This window comes from Quercus lobata, chromosome 9 (assembly GCF_001633185.2).
Source record: "Quercus lobata isolate SW786 chromosome 9, ValleyOak3.0 Primary Assembly, whole genome shotgun sequence".
In the NCBI taxonomy this organism is placed as follows: domain Eukaryota; kingdom Viridiplantae; phylum Streptophyta; class Magnoliopsida; order Fagales; family Fagaceae; genus Quercus; species Quercus lobata.
In genome coordinates, this window is record NC_044912.1 from 47,196,876 (window position 1) to 47,210,504 (window position 13,629).

Consider the following 13,629-nt stretch of genomic DNA (forward strand, 5'->3'; position numbering starts at 1 on the left):
CATAAAAAATACATTATATTTTTGTTAGAAAAAAGCTTCTTTACATTTTACTATCAATATGTTTTTAGTGTTGTTGATATTTCTTTCAGGATGAGAAAGATGTAAAAATTCGAGAATTGACTGCTGAGTTACAGCGAGAGCGAAAGCAATCTGCAGCTTTTCAAGAACAACTTGATATGGTTCTAAGAGATATGGAGGAACATTCGCATCACCTATCTAGAAACATTGATGACATAGTTCAAAGTGTGAGGGAAATTGAATCAAAGAGGTTAGCCCTTTCAGATAGCTAGTGGCTGCAGTAGATGTTCAGTTTGATTTGTCTCTGTACAATTTCTTTGATTATGTATCATTTATTTTCAAGATATAAATTTTAGTTGTAGGTTTTTCTTTTTAGTCTGGCATTGTAGGTTGAACTCCTCTTATTGTATAATAAATAAGACGAATAAAATTTGGTGAGGTGTTTAGCGAGTTGGTGCTGGTTTTTTTTTTTTTTTTAATAACTCTAGTCGTAACATTTCCACAACTATTGAGATGGCAAGTTTATTATAGTAGACACTTAAATGGTGTTAGTGGTGGGTCGGTATGAGAATCAATAACAACTTACTAACTCAGCAGTTGTGAAAGATATTGTGTTTATAGCATTACTCTTTTGTTTTTGGTTTAGGTTTAATAGGTAGGATTTGAACCTAAGAAATCTACTAGGCATGCAAACTAGTTAGGTATAGGAGTGTGAGCATCTTTTGAATTTCTTGTTCCACTTTATGATCCCTGCAAACATAGAGCCAAAAAATTTAAAGGACATCAAACATCAAGATGAAGTTAGAGCCAGAACTTCAATTTGAAATTTTCCATTTTAAGCTGTATTTTCACTCTCTTTGTTGAATTCTTTTGTGTTCATATTGTTGGGGATTGGAAGTCTATGACTCACAAACGAGTTTTGCCTAAAAGGTAATACTTGTTGATCCAAACCTTAGGTACTAAAATCTTGTTAATCTTCCAATTATATAGTATTGTTATTTATTCTTCTGATATGCTAGTAAGGTTGGGCATCAATATATACAATTCGTTTTTGAATCCACAAATATATTCTTGGTGCTTTGACTGAAAGTGTCTTTAGCATGATTTGTGGCATGGCTACTGAAAATGAAATCTTCATCATTTTTTTTATTGGGGTTTCTTAGTCATTGTGATTCAAATCTATGAATTTGTACCTGATTTATTGTATTTACCAATGAGTAAAAACTGAAATGGCACATTACGACTCCAAATAGTAAAACCAGCCATATATAAATAACCAATACAATTTCAGGCCCTCAGCAGCGGTATTTTTACAAAATAAGCATATTCAAGTTTCAACCAACCATCCTTGCTGAATGTGGGGCCTTCAATAAACTTTGCACTTTGCAGTTTGGTGCTTGCTCTTCCAATTCATGGCATAGCAGAAAAACTTTGATTAGCAAATTGGCCATTAGTAGATGCTTGATAATCATATTAAGAATCTAAATGGCCGGCTGGTACTTTACATAAAAAAAAAAAAAATGATGTGATCAACTGATGCTGTATGAATTCTAATTGCGGGGTATTAAGCAGCAAATAAACTCTGTTTGGCATCACCACTTTTTATTTTTTTGAAAGTAACTTTTCAATTTATTTGTTCATATGTAACTTTTTAATACCTCACTTTTTCCGAATATAATTATTTTTTAATCAACTTTCAGCAAATTAACAAATAAACTTTCAGTAAAAATCTGCATTTGAAGGCACTTTAATCACCACCAAAAGCACATTAAACAAACAATAGAGGAATCCAGTTTCTACAGGGAAAATTTCAGATTGTATGACACCAAATGCATAACTTTTGATGCTTACTAGGGTTTATACCTACAAATTTGCGCTTAATATTTTAAGGGTAATTCTAGATTAGTATATTTTGGTCATCCTTCACTCTCCTCGTCTCCTTTATCTTCTTTCGTTTCAAACATACTAGAATCTATGATATTTTTAAAGAAATGAATAAATAATGCTTTACCCTTTAATTGATAACATTCTGACTAACTGATTGCATTTGCATTATCCTAGTAGAAGATTTATAAATGCCAACTTTTAGCCATGACCACCATTATCAGAACAATGTAAATAGTTGAGTTGGACCTTACTCAAGCTGTGAATCGCAATGTCCCTGTCCAAGCAGAAGTAGACGCGATTTGAAAATGCAGTTTACATGGCTATGCATTGCAACCTGGTCACGGTATGCATAGAGGGTGATTGCAAAACTTGTATTCAAGCCTTCTAGGGCTATCTTCGTGTGTCATTGTTCCTTGGGAGAATTGTAAGCATTATAGCTGAGATCAAAAGTTTAGTAAACTTTAATTATAATAGACCTATCTCTTTTGATTGGGTCCCAAGAGTTGCTAACAGGGCTGCCTATATATTGGCCCACTAGTATTTGCTGAATAGCATTTTTGGTTTCTTTGGCCCAAGCTCAGCTCCTCTGAATCTTCTGAATATAATTTTGGAAGATGTTGGTGTTGTTTCTCAACTCTCTTCATAATAAAATTTTTCCTTTCAGCCAAAAAAAGAAAGAAAGATGCAAACTCAAAAAAGCCACCGAATGGATAACTCCAAATTAGTTTGATGATTGTGGCAACTAGCTGGTTGGAGCATCATGCAAGAATCTTCTTTGAATCAAGACACAAAATTTGAAAGGGTGTCAAATATCATACCACGAAGAAGTGCTTTTCCCATCTCCAATTTTTAGATCTTTTAAGTGCAGTATTATGATCTTCTTCAAGACTAAGAACAAGACTTCTTCTTCTTGTCACTTGCAGATCATAAAACTCTCCTAGTTCTCTTCAATATATTGCTGAACTTGCCTAGGATGCATGGAATCATTGCGGCAGAACACTTGCTACTAGCTGAATGAAACAGTCTTGTTTTAGTTGTAATAAACCAGCTAAAGAAAAATTCTTCTTGTTACTCCAAGAGAGTGAAGAAGTATAATGGGTAGTGAGAAATTGAATGATGTATCAATGAGTCATAATTAATCCCCTTTTTTTTAGAAAATATTCCAAGGGAATTGCAATTACAATATTACTAACAATTAAGACTTGACTAGGACCTAGCTAAAGGAATCACATTCTAAAAAGAAGTGCCTTTAAGCATTGGGGACCTTGATAGAAAACATGGTGAGCATGTTACACCTTTTATTTGATAGTCACTTTTTATCTCACAAAAAAAAAAAAAAAAAAAAAAAAAAAAAAAAAAAAAAATATGCTCACAGTGCATTAGTTGGTGGTAAACACTAGTTAATAGGTCTTTTTAAAAAATAATAATAAAATTAATGAACAAAAAAGATAGGAGGAGCACCCACTAAAACTGAATTTCATAATACAATTGATTCTTTGTTTTTATTAGTTTTTGCTATTTTCTAAATGCAAGTGAGAACCTGTTGAAGCCTCCTTAGTGAGTGCATAAAGACATCCGTTTACATAAATCTGTCTCAATTTAAGGTCACACCATTTTATGACCATCCAAATAACAACAACACACAACGTAGGAATCAATAAATTAGGGACAAGGATTTTCATTTCTCTTAGATTTTTTTTTTCAAAAAAATTTTTATATTATAAAGTTCATATTTTGGTGACTATTTTTATAATTTAAACTTATCATCTTAACAAGTATCAACAAAAAAAAAAAAAAAAAAGTGTTTCTAGTGTTTCTTTACTAGCATAGGAATAAGGATTAATAGCTAAAGGAAAAGGTTTCTCCTTAAAATGCTTCTCATCTCCATTCATGCAATTAATAAAGCTAAATAGCTTGCCGATTAGCTATTATGTCGAACTTGGAAGTTCTAATTAAAGTTATAGTGTATTGAGAATCTTTGCTAAGAAAGCAGTTGAGTTCTGAAAATCAATTCTTAATTTAGGTGAGCCTCATGGGAGTATTTGAATTGCAGTGACAAATCAAATACTTGAACTTCCAAAATTAGTGGTGACCATAAAGGGTCCATTTGGATACAACTTATTTTTACTAAAACTGAAAATACTGTAGCAAAATAATTTTTAAATATGTGAATAGTACTGTGGGACCCTTTTTTAGTATTTTTAAATGCATGAACAGTGCTACTACAGTGATAATTGTCTCCTGCACAGTAAATCTATGTGATTTTACTGTTCATGCGCTGAAAAAAAAAAAAAAAAAAAAAAAAAAAAAAAAAAAAAAAAAAAAAAGGAAGGAAACGTGAAATAGAAAATGTAGACACACAATAATCTCTATCCAAACCGGCACAAACTGCTATTGCCTACTCAATAATTTGTAATCAAAAATAAAATTTTGGAAAGGTACAAATCAGCCACAATGTTCTTGGCATACATGGTGCATGATGCACAAATTAAAATTTCCCAAAATTTGTACAAAATATAACATTCTTATTTATTTATATTACCTATTGGATAATAAATATTTTATAGAATTTTTTTTTATTGATAGGACCTCATGCATAATATTTGTTTTTGACTTGCTAATGCAAATGTAGACCTCAGAATAAAAATTCTCATAAAATTCCTTACTTATATCCCTTTGCAATGGACAATACTCTCTTCCTCTGTACTTTCAATAGGAAATAGAAAACAAAAATTCTAGTACCACAAAAAAAATACACAATTTTTGCCAAAATTATCTATGTGGTTGATTGTGATTAGTGAAAAAAAAAAAAAAAAAAAATAGAGGGATGAGTCAACGTGAAAATGACAAGAAACCAGTGACAATTTTGTCCTTTCTCCCTGCAACCAATTTGAATCTGATAAAAACCAAAACTCCCAAATAACAATTAAAGTTTCTGAAAAAATTTCAGATAAAATTATTATTGAAAAACATGCAGTCTTAAATAGAATTACAGAACTCAAAGGATAATTAAACAGATATAGATCATAAGCACTATGCTTATCGGATCCAATTCCAACACTAGCACACTTAGAAGACTTCCTAATCATAAGGATAATCATAAATCAACCCCTTACTCAAAACAGTAAAAGTTGAAAACAAAAGATAAAGTGATCCACATCTAATATGGATGAGTGCCACTGCACTGCTGCATATCTATCACCAGATAGTGGACTTTAGAGAGCATACAGTTTGTGCGAGCGTGAGCAGCAGAAGGATAATAGCAGCACTGGTAGAAGCAGCTCTCCAAGGAGTGCTAAAATATTGACGCCATAACGTTGCCCTCCATTTATGCCAAGGTTTCTTATAGAATACATTTAAATCTTCACATATTTTCGAGTAATTGGGGTTCATATAATCCCATAAGATATTGGTGTTAAGATTGTTGATAGCTGATGCTGCTGCGTTGCTGTCGCCAAGGTAATTAACAAGGATTCCCTCCTTACAAAGTAAATCTACATCTTTGGAAGTATCAATAAGGAAATCCAAGATGACAAAGAAATCAGTAACATATGCGTGCCCCACATAAAGGGATTGCTCTAATGCACTAATGTTTCGAATAAGACGTATTTTCTCAGCATTTAACGTAATGCATGGGATTTCCAACACTCCATTCTTTAAATCGAACCTTAGGTCAAGGAAGCATCTATCCCCTCCATAACGTTTTGTTGCCACCTCAAACTTGACTCCCTTAAACTTGACTCCTGCCTCATGTAGCTGGGTTGCGGAGTATGGCAGTTTAGCCCCTCCAGATATTCTATTCCGTAATTGACTTACATTAAGATGAAACAATCTGACCAGATCTGTGAAGTTTTCTATTCTCGCTGCGATATTCTCTAGGGACATCTTTTGAAAGTTGTAACATTGAAAAAATTCAAGCGCAAGTTCCAATAGGGCCTCTGTCTTTAATTCAGCCGAAGAGGTTGCTTGATTGAACAGCATCTCTAAAACAGAAAAGGGAAGCTGATTTTCAAGTAATACCATGTCAAGTTTCAAAAATGGATGCATCCAATCCGGTATCATACCGTCCAATTCACTAGTTAGGTAAGATTGTTTGTAGAAGTACCCAAGAATGAACATCGCATCCACTAGGATCATTGCCACAAAATCATCACTGCTTATGTCGGACAAAATATTCTCCGCATAGTAAGAGCGAATTTCTTTTTCACAAGATCTAACGCACCCTACTAAATCCTTCAAGTCCATCTTAGTCCATCGCAAGAAAGACTCACAAAACTGTACTTTATACCTTTTCGTGGATTGTAATTTTACATTGGAGAGGTGAATAGGGCCAATTGAAAGAAGCAAAGGAGTGAAGGCTTGCTCATCCAGTTTGCGAAGGTGATCTGGAACACTGATCAAACCCAAACCCCCACCCCCAATTGAGAATTGTTGCCTCGAACTTTCAAACATTGCTTTGATGTCAAGTACCAATTTTTCATCTATATTTGCAGTTGAAGAGCCTCCTATCTGTCAAGATAAGAGCCATTAGGATCAAAAACACTAGGTGAGGACCCGTGTAAAGTACAACACGCTATAATTTGACTTCAAAGTTCATCCTATGGCACTATCTTATAATATGTTAAAATTACAAGAATAATGATCATTTTATATTTAATCATTTATAAAATTTTAATTTAATCATCCTCCTTCATTGTCCTGTAAAGCTGATCAGATAAAAGATTTGCAAAAATTTTAACTAGATGACAATAGTAATTTTGAATGAAGAATTTTAAAATGGTTTCTTTTGAAACAATATTCAATTGAACAAATAATTTTGTTACTTAAATCATTTAATTTCATTTTTTTTAATAGATAATTTCTTTGTTAGTTTGATAGAGACGTAGAGTAATTAAATAGTTAGATTGAATTGTTTCATTTTAGTAGGTAAAACAAGTTACTTTTTTATATATTTATGTACATACTTTCTACTTCCTATTACAATATTTGTTATTGTGATACTATGAAATTTTTTAATGTTTTATCAAAATTTATTCATTATGGAAATATATTGAAAAGGCACAAATTTTTTTCCTTTTAATGGGAATATGGTGTTGTTCAATAAATTTATCATAGAAGTTTGTCTTTGTACTTTAGTTAAATTCTAGAATTCTCAGAGAATTTTTAAGTCGGAAGTAACTTTAATTAGGTTGAAAGTAGTTTTAACATATGGAAAAGGTTATTTGATGTCTAAGGGCTTGGTATGGGCAATATTTTTAGAAAAATTTTATAGGAAAAGTAAAAAGTATCAAATATTTTTAACAACTTTTTATACAGGTGTTAACTGGACTCTTAACATATAAGCAAATTGAAAGTATTAAAATTTGTATGGATACTTTTTTTGACCTCGAATTTGTATGGATACTTGATATAAGATTTGAGTAGATTGACAATATAATTTAAGAAAAGCATAAAATTAACGTGGATTAGCTTAATTGTTGAACTTTCACTTTAATTATGTAGATTAATAATATTCCTTAAAGATTTTTTAATTGAAAAAAAAAAATAGAAGAGGGATACTGAAATGATATCAATAGAGTAGATAAACTATGGGTATGTTTGGATAGAACTTATTTTGCTGAAACTGAAAACTGAAAATAATGTAGAAAAATAATTTTTAAATGTGTGAATAGTGTTGTGGGACCCATTTTTAATGAAAAAGTTGATAAAAAATAAAATTTGTGGAATCCGTGAACAGTGCACAAGTGCACTATTTACAGCAGCCCGGGTCAACAGTTGCGGCTGGGAAGAATAAAAAAAAAAAAAAAAATGCAGAAGGAGGAAACATAGACTGGCAAACGCCCTATCCAAACTGCACCTACATTCGACAATTGATTATCACAAGTAACTTAAAATTCATTAAAAAAATTGTACAATATAATAGCAAGGAAGTTGATTTCGTATTAGAACCGTTTTGGATTTATAGCTATATATTTTTATATATATAGTTTAAATAAAAGAATTTTAATAATTAAAAATTTACTAAACTAAATGTAAATAGTTTTATATATATATATACTTGCTATCTCTTTTAATCTTGTCCACTCATTGTCTGCACTTTTTACATTTTATCATTTTTTCCATCTTTTTTTTTATCCCCCTCCACATGTACACTTCAAAATCTCAAATGGATTTTACTAATGTGTGCCCTTAGGGTACACATTAATTTCCATTTTTGGAAAAAAAATTTATCGATAATTGAAAAAGTAATGACAACTTTTTCAATTCCCAAAAAAATATTTCTACAAATAAAAAGCTTAATGTGTGCCCTTAGGGGCACACATTAACCGAACCCATCTCAAATTTCTTTAGTCCAATGTTATATGGATATGTTCTGTTCGGGCTAAAACAGTTGAAAAATCTCATACTGGTATAAAATTCGGAAAGGTAAGCCCCCTATTCCACCTTCAATGAATAGGGCCTTTTTTGTAAATAAGTATGGATTGGTGCTATTTACAAACACCAATCCATATTTATCTTGACGAAAATCATCTCTTTTGTTAATAAACCATAATAAGAAAATTTTAACACCACTTTCATGAAAAATATTAAAAGTTATCAACAACATTTATTATTTTATCATTCCTCCTATAAAATGCTTCTAAAAATAGCTTTTAAACCAATACTTCAAAGGCATTGATTAACATTTTTCCCTTAGAAAAATACCAATTTGGCTTTACCTATTTTTTGCTAAACAATTAGTATTTACCCTTTTAAAACCAATTATATTAGATTCATAGGGTATTTAAAAAATTATTTACTTGTACCATATATAAGAGAATTCACCTCTTTCCACTGGACTTTTGTGTGGTTCATAAATACCCCTAATTCTTAGGTGAGAAAAAATTTAACAACCCGGTAAAAATATATTTCCAACTCCACTTAAATTGCCTACAAAATAGGACGCCCCTTTCAATTTAAATACACGTTCATTTCTATAAAAAATATATATTCAAATACACACGTTAAAAATTTTTATACCTGATAATGCATTCCAATTAAATGTCTGTATTCCATTTAAATTCGAATACTAGGCCTTAACCTCCTTCACGTAAAAAAAAAAGCTCTTATCCTTATTCTTATCTCAATCTTTTCTCTATATCTCTATATAATATAGATTCCTACGATCCAACACACATGTTAATCACCTTTTCATTGAATTCAAGTTTTTAATCCCTCATCTAAACAAAAAAGAGGAATTTTTCAAAAAAAGAAAAACTTAAACAAAGACACACGTTAAAAATAAATAAACAGCTCCCTAACTTCTTTTACATAAAATAAACTTCCTCTTAATCTCCTAATTTTTAAACTTACCCACCAGTGTATCATTGTTATTTTTGGGGGGAAAAAAAAAATACCACCGAAAATCCATCCACCATTTTACATATGTACAACATTAAATGCCCCATTATCTAGCATACATTCATTTGATCACCTATTTTATTTGAATTCAAATTTCATACTCCCCCTTCTAATCCAAAAAAACAAAAATTGGTATCAGCTACTACGAGCTTTAAATACCTTACTCTATTTGTATATATTTCACGTTTCAGCTTTACTTTCTTTGCACAAAGACTTGGTTTCCTCAAGTTCTTTTTCTAATTCATCACCATCTCTTCATTTTGCTTTGATATTGTTTTAATTATACTTTGTATTTTTCTTTTGGTTGAACTAATCTCATGTTTGATTAAATCTCCTATTATTTATTGCCTTTTCATAACTTTTATCTCTCTTTTCCAGGTTCTTCCTACAACTCTGCTGATTTTCTCTAATTTTATTTTACTTTACACCATCTCTTTTTTAGGAAATTATTTACATTTATTATTATATTATTTTCTTAATAAAATATTTTTAAAAATAGACCAACCAATATCTCAAAGGCATTGATTAACATTTCACTTACAAAAATACCAATTTGGCTTCACCTTTTTTTTGCTAAACAATTTGTATTTACCCTTTTAAAACCAATTATATTAGATTCATACGGTATTTTAAATAATAATATTATTATTATTATTCAAAGATAAGACATGTTGTCTGTTAATAAAAAAAATGATAGAAAATTTAGCAAATAATTGTTGTATGGAAAGATTTAATTAGTATAAAAAAGAGATGATTTTCGGCAAGATAAATAACAAGAAATTAAATAAATAGATAGATAGACAGTTGGAACTTAACGAGGAAATATTATATTATGAAAGCATACCTCAGTTACACTTTCCATACTGTTTGTGTAGCACTAGCAGTCAAAGGGCGATAGGAGTGCGGGACCGAGATGCGATTTGTGGGAAAAGAAAAAGAAAAAGATGAGAGAGGGCATTAGAGATTGTGAGATACTATAAGGTATGGACCATAAAAGATGAGAGAGGGCATATTATTGGTCTCTGATCCCCCTCTTCCGCCTTAGTTTGCTGGTTTCATGGAAGTTTCCTTTTGATCAAATAAAAAAAAAAACACTATAACAGACCACCGCTTGTGGTCCAGCCAATAGAAAAATATCACATCAATAGAAATTTGGCCGACATCATTTAATGAGTATAGCTCATCAACAATGGTAGCACACTCTTGAAGTCCCCAACGTTAATTCTCAAAAAAATAAAAATAAAAGTTCCCAACGTTAGTCAACAGTTAACGTTAACATTAACATTATTATAAGAATAAAATATAAAAAAAGGGAGCTAGCCAGTTGTATTCTAATGGGGACTAAGGACAAAGAGAACTTTTTAAGTTTCTCACTAAACGAAATTACAATTTAACCAAGATGGGCTAACTATCTAGTTAGTAGGCGTGGTTACCAAAGTATTTTACATATTAACATCTCGAGTCTTAAAGACTCGATTTTGGGACTATAAATCGAGTCTTTGAGGCTCGGTTTGTATGTTTGGATCAGATCTGATGTAACTTATTTGCCACTTGGCATTTGCATGGAAATCGAGTCTTGGAGACTCGATTTTCACGTTTTGCCAACATGGATGATCCATGTGGAAGCCCCTAGAAATCGAGTCTTACAAACTCGGTTTCCAATAGGGCTTTTTCAAAGTTTTCGTCTCTATTCTCTCTCTCTCACTCACAGTCTCTATTCTCCCGCTCTCACTCACAGTCACACCCTCTCACTCTCACACAAACCAGAGCACTCTCACTCTCATAGAAAGCGACCCACTCTCACACTAAAAACCTGTCACCGACCCACTCTCACTGTGTCAGCCTCACTGACGCCTCCCGTCACTCACCCTCTCACTCTCTCAGCCTCACCGACCCTGGCCGTCGCTTACCCTCTCACTCTCTCAGACTCACCGAAGCCGACCGTCGCTCACCGTCTCACTCTCTCACTTACCAACCCAGTCTCATGCCTCTGTCAGTCACCCTCTCCACCATCACACAGATACCCTCGCCAAAAGAACAGAGATGTATGAAATGGTGATCACAGAGCTTTGAAGTCCTTAAGTCTACGCGGTCTCTGAAGAAGAAAAAAAAAAGGTGAGTCCCTTTATGCAAAATGCAAAGTGTGTTTCACCATGTGTATGCTGAGAAACAGTGGGAAAAATCAAAGAATCTTTTGTGAAAGTTTGTTTCTTTTTTTCTTTTCTTTTTTGGTTTCTATTTTGAATTTCTAATAGAATTGTTAAAAAAGATTGAAACTTTATTGTTTTTTGAGTTCGGATTATGTTTCTGGGTTTGTTTATATTTTGGGTTTGTTTAGGGTTTAAGGTATTGAGTTTTGGATTTAGATGGTTATTTAGATGTTAGGTATTGAGTTTCTTATGAGCAATATACAACTTTTTTGTAGAATTTTGGAATGTTGGTTACTAGCTTATGATTAGGCTTAATTCTTGACACGTCTATGAGTAATAATGGTTGTTTTGATGCCTCCTCCCCACCCCATCTTTGATTTGTCTATTGATCTGTTTCATTGAGCAAAACGTTTATGGTTGGGGTGTGCTTGGAATTTTATTGAATATGCATGACATAAATTTGATATGCATTGATGTGTTCGTAGTAAATTCCCCACAATGAGTGAGAGTTATGATTATTGGTAGAGCTAATTTTAACAAAGGTTGATTTTGAAATGGGAAAGAACAATCTAGTGTTTGTAATACATGGAAATGTTTCCTGATACATGAAAACAATGTTTGCTTCATTAATACTAATAAGTAATAGGAAATTATTATTTCTATTAAGTGAATAGTTACAATCATGACTATGAAGACTGACTATTGCTTGAAAGTTGGCTGTTGTAAATAGACAAAAAAAGGTTATTGATATCTCCAACTACTACTACTACTGTTAAGGGAAGCATAACTTGACCCACCTTGAGTCAATTCAGTCACAACAAGGCAACTAATTTCAGCATAGGTTGGGTTGGGTGAGGGCTAAAAATTTCACATATTGAGCTGTGCTCGTTAGGGATGAAAATATCAAATCATGTTGGAAAAAATCAAGTCACAAACTACTACTAATACATTAAAACATACATTCACATTCAATTGCAAATTTCATCATCAAATTGAATAAAATAATACTAAATGTGATCAAAAGAATATATTAAATGTTAATTAGTGGCGTACCTACTATTACCAAATCTAACAGTGTCTTTTTCTATAAGTTCATAATAGCGTTGAGGTTCAACGGCATTATCCTGCAAACATAAGAGAACATGTTACACAAATGCATTTCAATTTGTGTGTGGGGCATTGGGGGGTTAGAGTTCTACATGGGGGGGCTTCTGACTTCTATTATATTATTGTCCATGTTCTCTTTCTTCTTCTTCTTCTTCTTCTTCTTTTTTTTTTTTTTTTTTTTTTTTTTTTTTTTTTTTTTTTTTTTTTTTTTTTTTTTTTTTTTTTATGGTTATACTAATTAGATACGCTTAATAGAAAACTTCTCATTGAATCTCTTCATTCCTGGCAAGTTCATTTGTCCCCCATAACTTTTGAAGATTTTTTTATGAAGAAATTATGCAATTTTCTCAAAAATTGCTGATGAATTTGACTTTAACACCATCTTTTCTTGCTTGAATTGCAATATGAAAGTTGTAGTATGTTTGTAATGGAGATTATGGAGCCTATCTTGCAATTGTATATGGTACTTGATTGAATACTCTCTTTCCCAATTTCTCTTCCTTACTGCAATAATTTGAAATTACATGTAATTTGCTTTGTATAGGAAGGTGGACCCTCCAATTCAGTGCAGATGACATTCAACTCTCTTTGGCTGAAGTCAAACTTGCTTGGATAGTGCATATTGTTGCTGCCATTCTTAAGACTTACTAAATTTCTTGCTTCAGGTTAAATTTTTATTACTGATTAGGATTATAGCTTTTAGGAGAGAATTGTATATCTCATTAGACCCATTTGCTTGTCTATTCCAGTGGAGAATTGGAAGAAGTATTTGATGCAAAACTTTCAGCTCGTGTTTGGCAGATGCAAAAGTCAACCCTTTACAAAAATGCATCCCATCTTCCCAAGTAGAAACAAATGGTATCTAAAGACGTGAAGGATCAACCATATCTTCACAAGTATTTGCGTAGAATGAGTCAGCAGAAGGTCTGTAGCCAATGGTCGTATTTCTATTATGCTGGACACCAATATCATCATCTGCATCACCTTCATCATGGTACTCCATATTTTCTTCTTCAAAATTGGGAACGACTTCATGGTCATCCACATCGTTCTCAAAGTCACCTTG

General features: G+C 32.1%; 1 protein-coding gene across 1 annotated transcript; it reads right to left on the bottom strand.

Annotated features, from left to right (window-relative positions):
- Window positions 1–4,885: 4,885 nt before the first annotated feature.
- LOC115962226 (UPF0481 protein At3g47200-like) lies at window positions 4,886–10,309 on the bottom strand. Its single transcript, XM_031081126.1, has 2 exons — window positions 10,151–10,309; window positions 4,886–6,414 (listed from the first exon to the last, which is right to left on the bottom strand). The coding sequence occupies exons 1-2, from the start codon at window positions 10,166–10,168 to the stop codon at window positions 5,104–5,106; spliced, it is 1,329 nt and encodes a 442-aa protein (XP_030936986.1). The 5' UTR covers window positions 10,169–10,309; the 3' UTR covers window positions 4,886–5,103.
- Between the last annotated feature and the right edge of the window lie 3,320 nt (window positions 10,310–13,629).